Raw genomic sequence first — 13600 nt, 5'->3', positions numbered from 1 at the left:
TTGAGAATAAAATTTTCATAATGAGGATTAATGAAAAGATTGCCAGATCAATTATTAAAGCATGTGACAATACAAGATAAATTATAACAGTGGTATTGGTGGGTGAATGGATAGTTTAATGGAACAAAATAGGAAGTCAAGAAACAACTTTATGACTAAGGACTTAGACTATGCTGATGATATCATAAGTAGGAAAGGGTGGATTTAATAAATGGTATTAAGAAAACTGGAAAAAATGTATCCCTGCTTCATATGTCAAAATATTTTCTAGGTGAATTAAAGATTTACATTTAAAAAGTGAAATTACATTTTCTCAAGTGCACATGGAACCTTCTCCAGGATAGAATACATACTGGGCCATAAATCTAGCCTTGGTAAATTCAAAAAAATTGAAATCATTCCAAGCATTTTTTCTGACCACAGTGCAGTAAGATTAGATGTCAATTACAGGAGAAAAACTATTAAAAATTCCAACATATGGAGGCTGAACAACACGCTTCTGAATAACCAACAAATCATAGCAGAAATCAAAAAAGAAATCAAAATATGCATAGAAACAAATGAAAATGAAAACACAGCAACCCTAAACCTATGGGACACTGTAAAAGCAGTTCTAAGGGGAAGGTTCATAGCAATACAGGCTTACCTCAAGAAACAAGAAAAAAGTCAACTAAATAACCTAACTCTACATCTAAAGCAACTAGAAAAGGAAGAAATGAAGAACCCCAGGGTTAGTACAAGGAAAGAAACCTTAAAAATTAGGGCAGAAATAAATGCAAAAGAGACAAAAGAGACCATGGAAAAAATCAATAAATCTAAAAGCTGGTTCTTTGAGAAGATAAATAAAATTGACAAACCATTAGCCAAACTCATCAAAAAACAAAGGGAGAAGAATCAAATCAACAAAATATAAATGAAAATGGAGAGATCACAACAGAGAACACAGAAATACAAAGGATCGTAAGAGACTACTATCAGCAACTATATACCAATAAAATGGAGAACTTGGAAGAAATGGACACATTCTTAGAAAAGTATAACTTTCCAAAACTGCACCAGGAAAAAATGGAAAATCTTAACATACCAATGACAAGCATGGAAATTGAAACTGTAATCAGAAATGTTCCAGCCAAGGACCAGACAGCTTCACAGCTAAATTCTACCAAAAATTTAGAGAAGAACTAACACCTATCCTACTCAAACTCTTCTGGAAAATTGCAGAGGAAGGTAAACTTGCAAACTCATTCTATGAGGCCACCATCACCCTGATACCAAAACCAGACAAAGATGCCACAAAAAAAGAAAACTACAGGCCAATATCACTGATGAACATAGATGCAAAAATCCTTCACAACATTCTAGCAAACAGAATCCAACAACATATTAAAAAGATCATACATCATGACCAAGTGGGCTTTATCCCAGGGATGCAAGGATTCTACAATACCCGCAAATCAATCAACGTAATACACCACATTTCCAAAGTGAAAGACAAAAACCGTATGATTATCTCAACAGATGCAGAGAAGGCCTTTGACAAAATTCAACATCCATTTATGATAAAAACCCTCCAGAAAGCAGGCATAGAAGGAACATACCTCAACACAATGAAAGCTATATATGACAAACCCTCAGCAAACATTATCCTCTATGGTGAAAAATTGAAAGCATTTCCCCCAAAGTCAGGAACAAGACAAGGGTGCCCACGCTCACCACTACTATTCAACATAGTTTTGGAAGTTTTGACCACAGAAATCAGAGCAGAAAATGAAATAAAAGTAATTCAGATTGGAAAAGAAGTAAAACTCTCACTGTTTGCAGGTGACATGATCCTCTACATCAAAAACCCTAAAGACTCCACCAGAAAATTACTAGAGCTAATCAATGAATAGAGTAAAGTTGCAGGATATAAAATTAATACACAGAAATCCCGTGCATTCCTATACACTAACAATGAGAAAACAGAGAAATTAAGGAAACAATTCCATTCACAGTTGCACCAAAAAGAATAAAATACTTAGGAATATATCTACATAAAGAAACAAAAGACCTATATATAGAAAACTATAAAACAGTGATGAAAGAAATCAAAGAGGACACAAATAGATGGAGAAATATACCATGTTCATGGATCAGAAGAATCAATATAGTGAAAATGAGCATACTACCCAAAGCAATCTATAGATTCAGTGCAATCCCTATCAAGCTACCAATGGTATTTTTCAGAGAACTAGAACAAATAATGTCACAATTTGTATGGAAATACAAAAAACTGCGAATAGCCAAAGCAATCTTGAGAAAGAAGAATGGAACTGGAGGAATCAACCTGGCTGACTTCAGGCTCTACAAAGCCACAGCCATCAAGGCGGTATGGTACTGGCACAAAGACAGAAATATAGATCAATGGAACATGATAGAAAGCCCAGAGATAAATCCTCGCACTGATGAACACCTTATCTTTGACAAAGGAGGCAAGAATATACAATGGAGAAAAGACAATCTCTTTAACAAGTGTTGCTGGGAAAGCTGGTCAACGAGTTGTAAAAAAAATGAAACTATACACTTTCTAACACCATACCCAAAAATAAACTCAAAATGGATTAAAGATCTAAACATAAGACCAGAAACTATAAAACTCCTAGAGGAAAATATAAGCAAAACACTCTATGACATAAATCACAGCAGGACCCTCTATGACCCACCTCCCAGAGAAAAGCAAAAATAAACAAATGGGACCTAATTAAACTGAATATCTTTTGCACACTGATGGAAACTATAAGCAAGGTGAAAAGACAGCCCTCAGAATGGGAGAAAATAATAGCAAACGAAGCAACAGACAAAGAATTAATCTCAAATATATTCAAGCAACTCCTGCAGCTCATTTCCAGAAAAATAAAGGACCCAATCAAAAAATGGGCCAATGAACTAAACAGACATTTCTCCAAAGAAGACATACAGATGGCTAACAAACACATGAAAAATACTCAACCTCACTCATTATCAGAGAAATGCAAATCAGAACAACAGTGAGGTACCATTTCACGTCAGTCAGAATGGCTGCTATCCAAACGTCTACAAACAGTAAATGCTGGAGAGGGTGTAGAGAAAAGGGAACCCTCTTACACTGTTGGTGGGAATGCAGACTAGTACAGCCACTATGGAGAGCAGTGTGGAGATTCCTTTTAAAAAAAAAAGGAAATAGAATTGCCATATGACCCAGCAATCCCACTTCTAGCATACATACCGAGGAAACCAGAATTGAAAGAGACATGTGTACCCCAATATTTGTCACAGCACTTTATAATTGCCAGCTCATAGAAGCAACCTAGATGTCCATCAGCAGACAAATGGATAAGAAAGCTGTGGTACATATACAGAATGGAATATTACTCAGCCATTAAAAAGATTACATTTGAATCAGTTCTAATGAGGTGAATGATACTGGAGCCTATTATACAGAGTGAAGTAAGCCAGAAAGGAAAACACCAATATAGTATACTAATGCATATATATGGAATCTAGAAAAATGGTAACAATGTGAGACAGCAGAAGAGACACAGATGTATTGAACAGTCTTTTGGAGTCTGTGGGAGAAGGTGAGGGTGGGATGATTTGAGAGAATAGCATTGAAACATGTATATTATCATATGTGAAACAGATTGCCAGTCCAGGTTCAATGGATGAGGCAGGGTGTTCAGGGCTGGTGCACTGGGATGACCCAGAGGGATGGGATGGGGAGGAGGTTGGAGGGAGTTTCAGGATGGGGAACACATGTACACCCATGGCTGATTCATGCCAATGTATGAGAAAACCACTATAATATTGTAAAGTAATTAGGCTCCAACTAATAAAACTAAATGGGAAAAAATAATAATAATAAATGGAACTAAAAGTGTAGAAGGAGCTTTAGAGTTTAGAATGCTCTCAACTGAAAAAATGCACAACCTATATTTAAGAATTACGTTTTTTTGGCAGACTTTCTGAGGACTTAAGCCTGGAAACATCGTCTGAGATAGTTCTGAAGGACTGTTCCAAAAGAAGTAGGGGAGGACCCAGGATTTATAGGAATTTTGGCAAACACAAAATGAAAACAAAAAAACACCCAAGGTGTCGAACATCAAAAGATTACTGCTAATTAAAGAAAAACAAACATCTCTTGTAGACTTTTGGATAGCAGCCATCCTGATTGGCGTGTAATGGTACCTCATTGTGTTTTTGATTTGCATTTCTCTGATGAGTGATGTTGAGCATCTTTTCATGTGTTTTTTAGCCCTCTGTATGTCTTCTTTGGAGAAATGTCTCTTTAGTTCTTTCGCCCATTTTTTGATTGGGTCATTTATTTTTCTGGAATTGAGCTGCAGGAGTTGCTTGTATATTTTTGAGATTAATCCTTTGTCTATTGCTTCGTTTGCTATTATTTTCTCCCAATCTGAGGGCTGTCTTTTCACCTTGCTTATAGTTTACTTTGTAGTGCAAAAGCTTTTAAGTTTCATTAGGTCCCATTTGTTTAGTTTTGCTTTTGTTTCTAGTATTCTGGGAGGTGGGTCATAGAGGATCCTGCTGTGATTTATGTCGGAGAGTGTTTTGCCTATGTTCTCCTCTAGGAGTTTTATAGTTTCTGGTCTTACATTTAGATCTTTAATCCATTTTGAGTTTATTTTTTGTGTATGGTGTTAGAAAGTGTTCTAGTTTCATTCTTTTACAGGTGGTTGACCAGTTTTCCCAGCACCACTTGTTAAAGAGGTTGTCTTTTTTCCATTGTATATCCTTGCCTCCTTTGTCAAAGATAAGGTGTCCATAGGTTCGTGGATTTATCTCTGGGCTTTTCTATTCTGTTCCATTGATCTATATTTCTGTCTTTGTGCCAGTACCATACTGTCTTGATGACTGTGGCTTTGTAGTAGAGTCTGAAGTCAGGCAGGTTGATTCCTCCAGTTCCATTCTTCTTTCTCAAGATTACTTTGGCTATTCGAGGTTTTTTGTATTTCCATACAAATTGTGAGGCTGCTATCCAAAAGTCTACAAGCAATAAATGCTGGAGAGGGTGTGGAGAAAAGGGAACCCTCTTACACTGTTGGTGGGAATGCAAACTAGTACAGCCACTATGGAAAACAGTGTGGAGATTTCTTAAAAAACTGGAAATAGAACTGCCACATGACCCAGCAATACCACTTCTGGGCATACACACTGAGGAAATCAGATCTGAAAGAGACACATGCACCCCAATGTTCATCGCAGCACTGTTTATAATAGCCAGGACATGGAAGCAACCTAGATGCCCATCAGCAGATGAATGGATAAGGAAGCTGTGGTACATATACACCATGGAATATTACACAGCCATTAAAAAGAATTCATTTGAATCAGTTCTAATGAGATGGATGAAACTGGAGCCCATTATACAGAGTGAAGTAAGCCAGAAAGATAAAGACCATTACATTATACTAACACATATATATGGAATTTAGAAAGATGGTAATGATAACCCTATAATGCAAAACAGAAAAAGAGACACAGATTACAGAACCGACTTTTAGACTCTGTGGGAGAAGGCGAGGGTGGGATGTTTCAAGAGAACAGCATTGAAACATGTATATTATCTATAGTGAAACAGATCACCAGCCCACGTTGGATGCATGAGACAAGTGCTCGGGCCTGGTGCACTGGGAAGACCCAGAGGGATCGGGTGGAGAGGGAGGTGGGAGGGGGGATCGGGATGGGGAATACATATAAATCCATGGCTAATTCATGTCAGTGTATGTCAAAAACCACTATAATATTGTAAAGTAATTAGCCTCCAACTAATACAAATAAATGAAAAAAAGAAAAACAAACATCTCAAGTTAATGAGTTTAGTGCTTTTCTATGTATTGGAATATGTAAGAGTCTGGGCTTATTGAAATTATTCACTTGATATGCATCTTAACTGTCTAGGACCAGTATCCTGCTCTTCTCCACGTTGAACCCCTCTCAGGGTGCACTGTCTTTGGCAGCTGCAATGGCTGAGGACTTACTGCATGTGGCCGGCAACATTCTTTGTTTACTGTAATGGCGGGTGACATTCCTTGTCCATAGTGCCTTTTAAAACATGACCTGAAATGCAGAAATATTTGGTGGGAGATTGATACCTTTGATTACATAAAATTTTTAAACTTTTTTTTTTACTTTGGCTGCACTGAGTCAGTCATTGAGGCACACAAGCTCTGGAGCATGCAGGCTCAGTAGTTGGCATGTGGGCTCTCTAATTGTGGCACCTGGGCTCTCTAGTTGGTAGTGCATGGGCTTAGTTGCCCTGCTTGTGGCATGTGATTCTCAGATCCCCTACCAGGAATGAAACCCATGTCCCCTACATTGGAAAGAGGATTCTTAACTACTGGACCACCCAGTCTGAAAATATTTTACACTTTTGAATTTCCCAAAACATCATAAAAAATATAAATGTAACTGACTGTTTTGAAGAATATTTCCAACAGATGTGGCAGATTAAAAGATAAGTTCTCTACTACACAACAAATATATGAAAGAGATCAGCCCACTGATGACTAAAAGTGAGGTTAAAACAAGGAATATCATTAGTTTGGCCATCAAACTGACAAGCAACAGCAAAAAGGTGAAGGTTCAAGAATGTTGGCACTTGCCTGCACTGCTGGATGATGTTATACTTTGCAGCAGCCTTACTGGAGGGTAGTGTGGCCAAGGTCAGGAGCCATTCCTTAAGAATTTATCCTAAGGAATTTTTTATAAATATCTGCAAATATGTAGCTCCAGTGATAATTGTTACATTGCAGAGTTCTTTATTTTTTTCTTTTTCTTTTTTAATTAAGGTATAATTGACATCTAACATTATATTAATTTCAGGTGTACAACATAATGATTTAATTTTTGTATATATTGTGAGATCACTGCAGTAAGTATAGTTAACATCTGTTACCATACACAGTTACAAAACTTTTTTTTTCTTGTGATGAGAACTTTTAAGATTTACTCTCTTGGCAACTTTAAAATATACAGTACATTATCTCAGGACTTATTTATTTTGATAACTGGAAGTTTGAACTTTTTGACCCACTTCACCCAATTCTCCCACCCCACCCCATCTGTAGCCACCAGTCTATTCTCTGTATGTATGAGTGTTTTAGGCAGTGTTCTTTCAGTTCAGTTGCTCAGTCGTGTCAGACTCTTTGCGACCCCATGGACTGCAGCAAACCAGGCCTCCCTGTCCATCATCAACTCCCGGAGTTTACCCAAACTCATGTCCATTGAGTTGGTGATGCCATCCAGCCATCTCATGCTCTGTCTTCCCCTTCTCCTCCCGCCTTCAATCTTTCCCAGCATCAGGGTCTTTTCAGATGAGTTAGTTCTTCGCATTAGGTTACCAAAGTACTGGAGTTTCAGCTTCAACATCATTTCTTCCAAAGAACACCCAGGACTGATCTCCTTTAGGATGGACTGGTTGGATCGCCTTGCAGTCCAAGGGACTCTCAAAAGTTTTCTCCAACACCACAGTTCAAAAGCATCAACTCTTTGGTGCTCATCTTTCTTTATAGTCCAACTCTCACATCCATACATGACTACTGAAAAAACCATAGCCTTGACTAGATGGACTTTTGTTGGCAAAGTAATGTCTCTGCTTTTTAATATGCTGTCTAGGTTGGTCATAACTTTCCCTTCAAGGAGTAAGTGTCTTTTAATTTCATGGCTGCAGTCACCACCTGCATTGATTTTGGAGCCCCCCAACAATAAAGTCTGCACTGTTTCCACTATTTCCCCATCTATTTTCCATGAAGTGATGGGACCAGATGCCATGATCTTAGTTTTTTGAATGTTGAACTTTAAGCCAAGTTTTTCACTCCCCTCTTTCACTTTCATCAAGAGGCTCTTTAGTTCTTCTTCACTTTCTGCCATAAGGGTGGTGTCATCTGCGTATCTGAGGTTATTGATATTTCTCCTGGCAATCTTGATTCCAGCTTGTGCTTCATCTAGCCCAGGATCTCTCATGATGTACTCTGCATGTAAGTTATATAAGCAGGGTGACAATATACAGCCTTGACGTACTCCTTTCCTGGTTTGGAACCAGTCTGTTGTTCCATGTCCAGTTCTAACTGTTGCTTCTTGACCTGGATACAGATTTCTCAAGAGGCAGGTCAGGTGGTCTGGTATTCCCATCTCTTTCAGAATTTTCCACAGTTTATTATGATCCACACAGTCAAAGGCTTTGGCATAGTCAATGAAGCAGAAGTAGATGTTTTTCTGGAACTCTCTTGCTTTTTTGATGATCCAGCAGATGTTGGCAACTTGATCTCTGGTGTCGAGACTCCCTCGACAAGCAGGGTTTCTGAAAGTGCGATACTGCAAGAGAATGAGAAACAAGACACAAGAATTCAGTGAAAAGCAAGGATCAGGGTACCAACACTGCTCCAAGGTGAAGGTGCCAAAACTGAATCTAAGCCAGCTGTATTATACTTTCAGCCATGAATGAAAGTATATGTGGGCAGTTAAGTTATAACTCATGTGTCCTTCAGGGCCAAAGAACAAAATGATCATTAACCATTGAGTAACTAAGAAACAGTAATCAATAACAAATGGGTAACTAAGACTAATATTCTTATCTATGGATTTTCCACCAGATACGTAAAACATGTGACTCTGAGATGCCAGTTGAGAAACAGTCTGGGGTCAGTTTTCTGAACCCAGGATCATATCTTGTTTTCAAGACTATGAACTCTTCCCTCTAGACTTGTTCCAAGAGTCTCATGCCGTATAGCATCCAGTTTATCAATAATTATAAATTTCTTTTGTGGCCCTTACCAGGGCATACTTTTCTTTTATTATTCCTGTCTCCTACACTCTGGTTCCTGTGCCTTTTCTAAAACAAGCCTGAACATCTGGAAGTTCATGGTTCACATATTGTTGAACCCTGGCTTGGAGAATTTTGAGCATTACTTTACTAGTGTATGAGATGAGTCCAATTGTGTGCTAGTTTGAACATTCTTTGGCATTGCCTTTCTTTGGGATTGGAATGAAAACTGACCTTTTCCAGTCCTGTGGCCACTGCTGAGTTTTCCAAATTTGCTGGCATATTGAGTGCAGCACTTTCATTTCACAGCATCATCTTTTAGGATTTGAAACAGCTCAACTGGAATTCCATCACCTCCACTAGCTTTGTTCATAGTGATGCTTCCTAAGGCCCACTTGACTTCACATTCCAGGATGTCTGGCTCTTGGTGAGTGATCACACCATCGTGATTATCTGGGTCATGAAGATCTTTTTTGTACAGTTCTTCTGTGTATTCTTGCCACCTCTTCTTAATACCTTCTGCTTCTTTTATGTCCATACCATTTCTGTCCTTTTTTGAGCCCATCTTTGCATGAAATGTTCCCTTGGTATTTAATTTTCTTGAAGAGATCTCTAGTCTTTCCCATTCTATTGTTTTCCTCTATTTCTTTGCACAGATCACAAAGAAGGCTTTCTTATCTCTCCTTGCTCTTCTTTGGAACTCTGCATTCAAATGGGTATATCTTTCCTTTTCTCCTTTGTTTTTCCATTCTCTTCTTTTCACAATGATTTGTAAGGCCTCCTCAGAGAGCCATTTTGGTTTTTTGCATTTCTTTTCCTTGTGGATGGTCTTGATCCCTGTCTCTTGTACAATGTCATGAACCTCTGTCCATAGTTCATCAGGCACTCTATCAGATCTAGTCCCTTAAGTATTATTTCCCACTTCCACTGTATAATCATAAGGGATTGATTTAAGTCATAGCTGAATGGTCTAGTGGTTTTCCCTACTTTCATCAATTAAGTCTGAATTTGGCAGTACGGAGTTCATGATCTGAGCCACAGTCAGCTCCTGGTCTTGTTTTTGCGGACTGTATAGAGCTTCTCCATCTTTGGCTGCAGAGAATATAATCAGTCTGATTTCAGTGTTGACCATCTGGTGATGTCCATGTGTAGAGTCTTCTATTATATTGTTGGAGGAGGGTGTTTGCTGTGACCGGTGCATTCTCTTGGCAAAACTCTATGAGCCTTTGCCCTGCTTTAGTCCATACTCCAAGGCCAAATTTACCTGTTACTTGACTTCCTACTTTTGCATTCCAGTTCCCTCTAATGAAAACGATATTTTTTTGGGGGGGTGTTAGTTCTAAAAGGTCTTGTAGGTCTTCGTAGAACTGTTCAACTTCAGCTTCTTCAGCATTACTGGTCGGGGCATAGACTTGGTTTACTGTGATATTGAATGGTTTCCCTTGGAAACAAACAGAGATCATTCTGTCGTTTTTGAGATTGCATCCAAATACTGCATTTTGGACTCTTTTGTTTACTGATGGCTACTCCATTTCTCCTAAGGGATTCTTGACCACAGTAGTAGATATAATGGTCATCTGAGTTAAATTCACCCACTCCAGTCCATTTTAGTTTGCCAGTTACTAAGATGTCGACGTTCACTCTTGCCATCTCCTGTTTGACCAGTTCCAATTTGCCTTGATTCATGGACCTAACATTCCAGGTTCCTATGCAATATTGCTCTTTATAGCATTGAACCTTGCTTCCATTACCAGTCACATCCACAACTGGGTGTTGTTTTTGCTTTGGTCTCTTTATTGTTTTCAGAGTTATTTCTCCACTGATCTTCAGTAGCATATTGGGCATCTACCGACCTGGGGAGTTCATCTTTCAGTGTCCTATCTTTTTGCCTTTTCATACTGTTCATGGGGTTCTCAAGGCAAGAATACTGAAGTGGTTTGCCATTCCCTTCTCCTGTGTTCTTTGTAATATCAATAAATTGTAATAAACCTACATGTCTTTGTTTGGGGGAAATTATCAACTAATTTATAATAGACTTGCATAATGGAATGCTGTTAAATTAAAGATAGTGTTGGAAAATACTTAATGATATGGATAAATCACTATTATGGGAATGAGGATGGATATCCTCTCCCCTTATATAGGAAGGAATCATGCAAGTAAAACTGAAACCAGACTTTTCTGAAGTGGTGAGGAAGAAGATAATGTTTACAATGTCTAAAACCTTGATTTTTTTTCCATTTATTTTTATTAGTTGGAGGCTAATTACTTTACAGTATTGTAGTGGTTTTTGCCATACATTGACATGAATCAGCCATGGATTTACATGTGTTCCCCATCCCAATCCCCCCTCCTGCCTCCCTCTCCATCCCATCCCTCTGGGTCTTCCAGTGTGGCGATTCCTTAAAAAACTGGAAATAGAACTGCTGTATGACCCAGCAGTCCCACTTCTGGGCATACACACCAAGGAAACCAGATTTGAAAGAGACACGTGTACCCCAATGTTCATCGCAGCACTGTTTATAATAGCCAGGACATGGAAGCAACTTAGATGCCCATCAGCAGACGAATGGATAAAAAAGCTGTGGTACATATACACTATGGAACATTACTCAGCCATTAAAAATAATTCATTTGAATCAGTTCTAATGAGATGGATGAAACTGGAGCCCATTATACAGAGTGAAGTAAGCCAGAAAGATAAAGACCAGTACAGTATACTAATGCATATATATGGAATTTAAAAAGATGGTAATGATAACCCTATATGCAGAACAGAAAAAGAGACACAGATGTACAGAACAGACTTTTGGACTGTGGGAGAAGGTGAGGGTGGGATGCTCTGAGAGAATAGCACTGAAACAAGTATACTATCAAGGGTGAAACAGACTACCAACCCAGGTTGGATGATTTTTTTTTTTTTTAATCAGTAAATAAAGAAGCCAACATATTTGCCAAGAGTTTCTGTGATGGGGTCTAATTTAATTGGAATACATACTGTTTTCATGTTGTTAACTGATTGGGCCTCTGAATGTCAAGGACTTCCCTGGAATGTTAACTGGTAAAGAATCCACCTGCAATGCAGAAGACCCTGGTTTGATTCCTGGGTCTAGAAGATCCTCCACAAGTGGAGGCTACCCACTCCAGTATTCTTGGGCTTCCCTCCTGGCTCAGATGGTAAAGAATGCACCCGCAGTGCAGAAGACCTGGGTTGGATCCCTGGGTTGGGAGAATCCCCTGGGGAAGGGAACAGCTACCCACTCCAGTATTCTTGCCAGAGAATTCCATGGACAGAGGAGCCTGGCAGGCTACAGTCCATGCGGTCGCAAAGAGTAGGACATGACTGAGCAGCTTTCACACTGAATGTCAAGACTATTAGAGGCAAATTCACTATTGTAGTTTACAGTTCAACAATGGCATGTTATGGCCTATAGTTTAAACATCTTAAAATGTATTTTTTAATTAATTTATTTAAACTTAATACTCAGTTTTTTAGTTTCAGAGCACCAATGTATTCTGATTATTAATTGTACCTAGCTGCTATGAGTTTTAAATACAATGTCTGTTAGTTCTTAGACTTTCCATATTTAATTTAAACAAAGGTAGTTACTTTTAAAGGGTCAAGGAAGGTGATAACTTTATGTTGGGGTTAATAATTTCTCTTTTCTTAAGGGTTTATGGATTCTGTATCTGCAAGTAACTATAGTCTGTGGAGCAGTGAAAATGCTGATGGACAATCTCTGAATGAATCTTCTGCCTCGGGATCTCTGATAAGATTTTTCTTTCCAACAAGTAAGTTTCTGTTTTATTTTATTCCTCCCAGTGTCCTTGTTTTGAAAACAGTAGTTAAATGTTTAGGAGGCAGTGTAGTCTATTGGTATTGGAGTGATATACACCTGAGTTTTAATCCTGACTCTGCCCTTTGCCTTAGGCAAGATAACCTCTGAACCTCAATGTCTTCATCTTTAAAATGAAAATGCTTATCAGAAATAATTGTGAAGATAAATTGAGACAGTATTTTAAGGCATTCCATAAATGCTTGTTACTCTTTATATAATACTTTTCCTTTACAAATTTCTAAACCTCAATTTGCCCTAATGGCATTGCTTGAAATTTAGTCACTGATCCAGTTTTGTGAAAGCAGTGTCTTCTGTGGCATTAATCAGGGTACCGTGTAGCTCTAATATTATGGAATATACCAGATGTTTCCCCATCTGTTTTAATGATAAAAAGTTCAGGCCTCAAGTCACATTATCTTTGTCTTTTTGTGGTTCTGTATATAATGTGTTTATGAAGCACATGATGGCTCCTGAGATTAACCACAAACACATTTCATTTTGTACAGCATGTGGTGCCCTTTCAAGGAGAAAGTTCAAATAAATTGACATATGTGAATTACAAAGATGAAGCTTTTATTAAAAATCATGCAGAGTTTATTCTAACAAAATTTGATATACAAATACAAGCACGAAATTGTATACATTGTTTAATTCCAGACTCTACCACTGAATTCTTCTGTGACTTTCATAAATCTCTTCATGTTTCTCTATAGAGATTTCAAATTCTAAATAAGCATTATAACACCTACTACTAATGAGAATAGCAAAATAAACAAACTCAAATAATTTGTTTAAAAATGCTTCTATGGTTAAATTGATTGGAGAAAGAAAAGTCTGATAAGGTGATTTGTTGTGAAGCTAAGAGAATAGTTTAATGAGTGTTGGAGTAGGTCATAAACAACAAATGATGATTCAGGCTTTAGAGCTCAAGAAGATAGCAGATGTAAACTATCCCAAGCTACCT

General features: G+C 38.0%; 1 protein-coding gene across 1 annotated transcript in view; it reads left to right on the top strand.

Moving 5' to 3' along the window:
• The window catches only part of FMR1NB (FMR1 neighbor), a 53711-nt gene that overhangs the window by 19941 nt on the left and 20170 nt on the right, over positions 1-13600 (top strand). The window contains exon 2 of the mRNA XM_043458374.1: positions 12470-12589. Within this exon, the coding sequence (XP_043314309.1) occupies positions 12470-12589 (120 nt within the window). The remainder of the gene's footprint in view (positions 1-12469; positions 12590-13600) is intronic.

This window comes from Cervus canadensis, chromosome X (genome assembly GCF_019320065.1).
Source record: "Cervus canadensis isolate Bull #8, Minnesota chromosome X, ASM1932006v1, whole genome shotgun sequence".
Classification (NCBI taxonomy): domain Eukaryota; kingdom Metazoa; phylum Chordata; class Mammalia; order Artiodactyla; family Cervidae; genus Cervus; species Cervus canadensis.
This window is presented reverse-complemented; position numbering and strand designations above follow the sequence as displayed.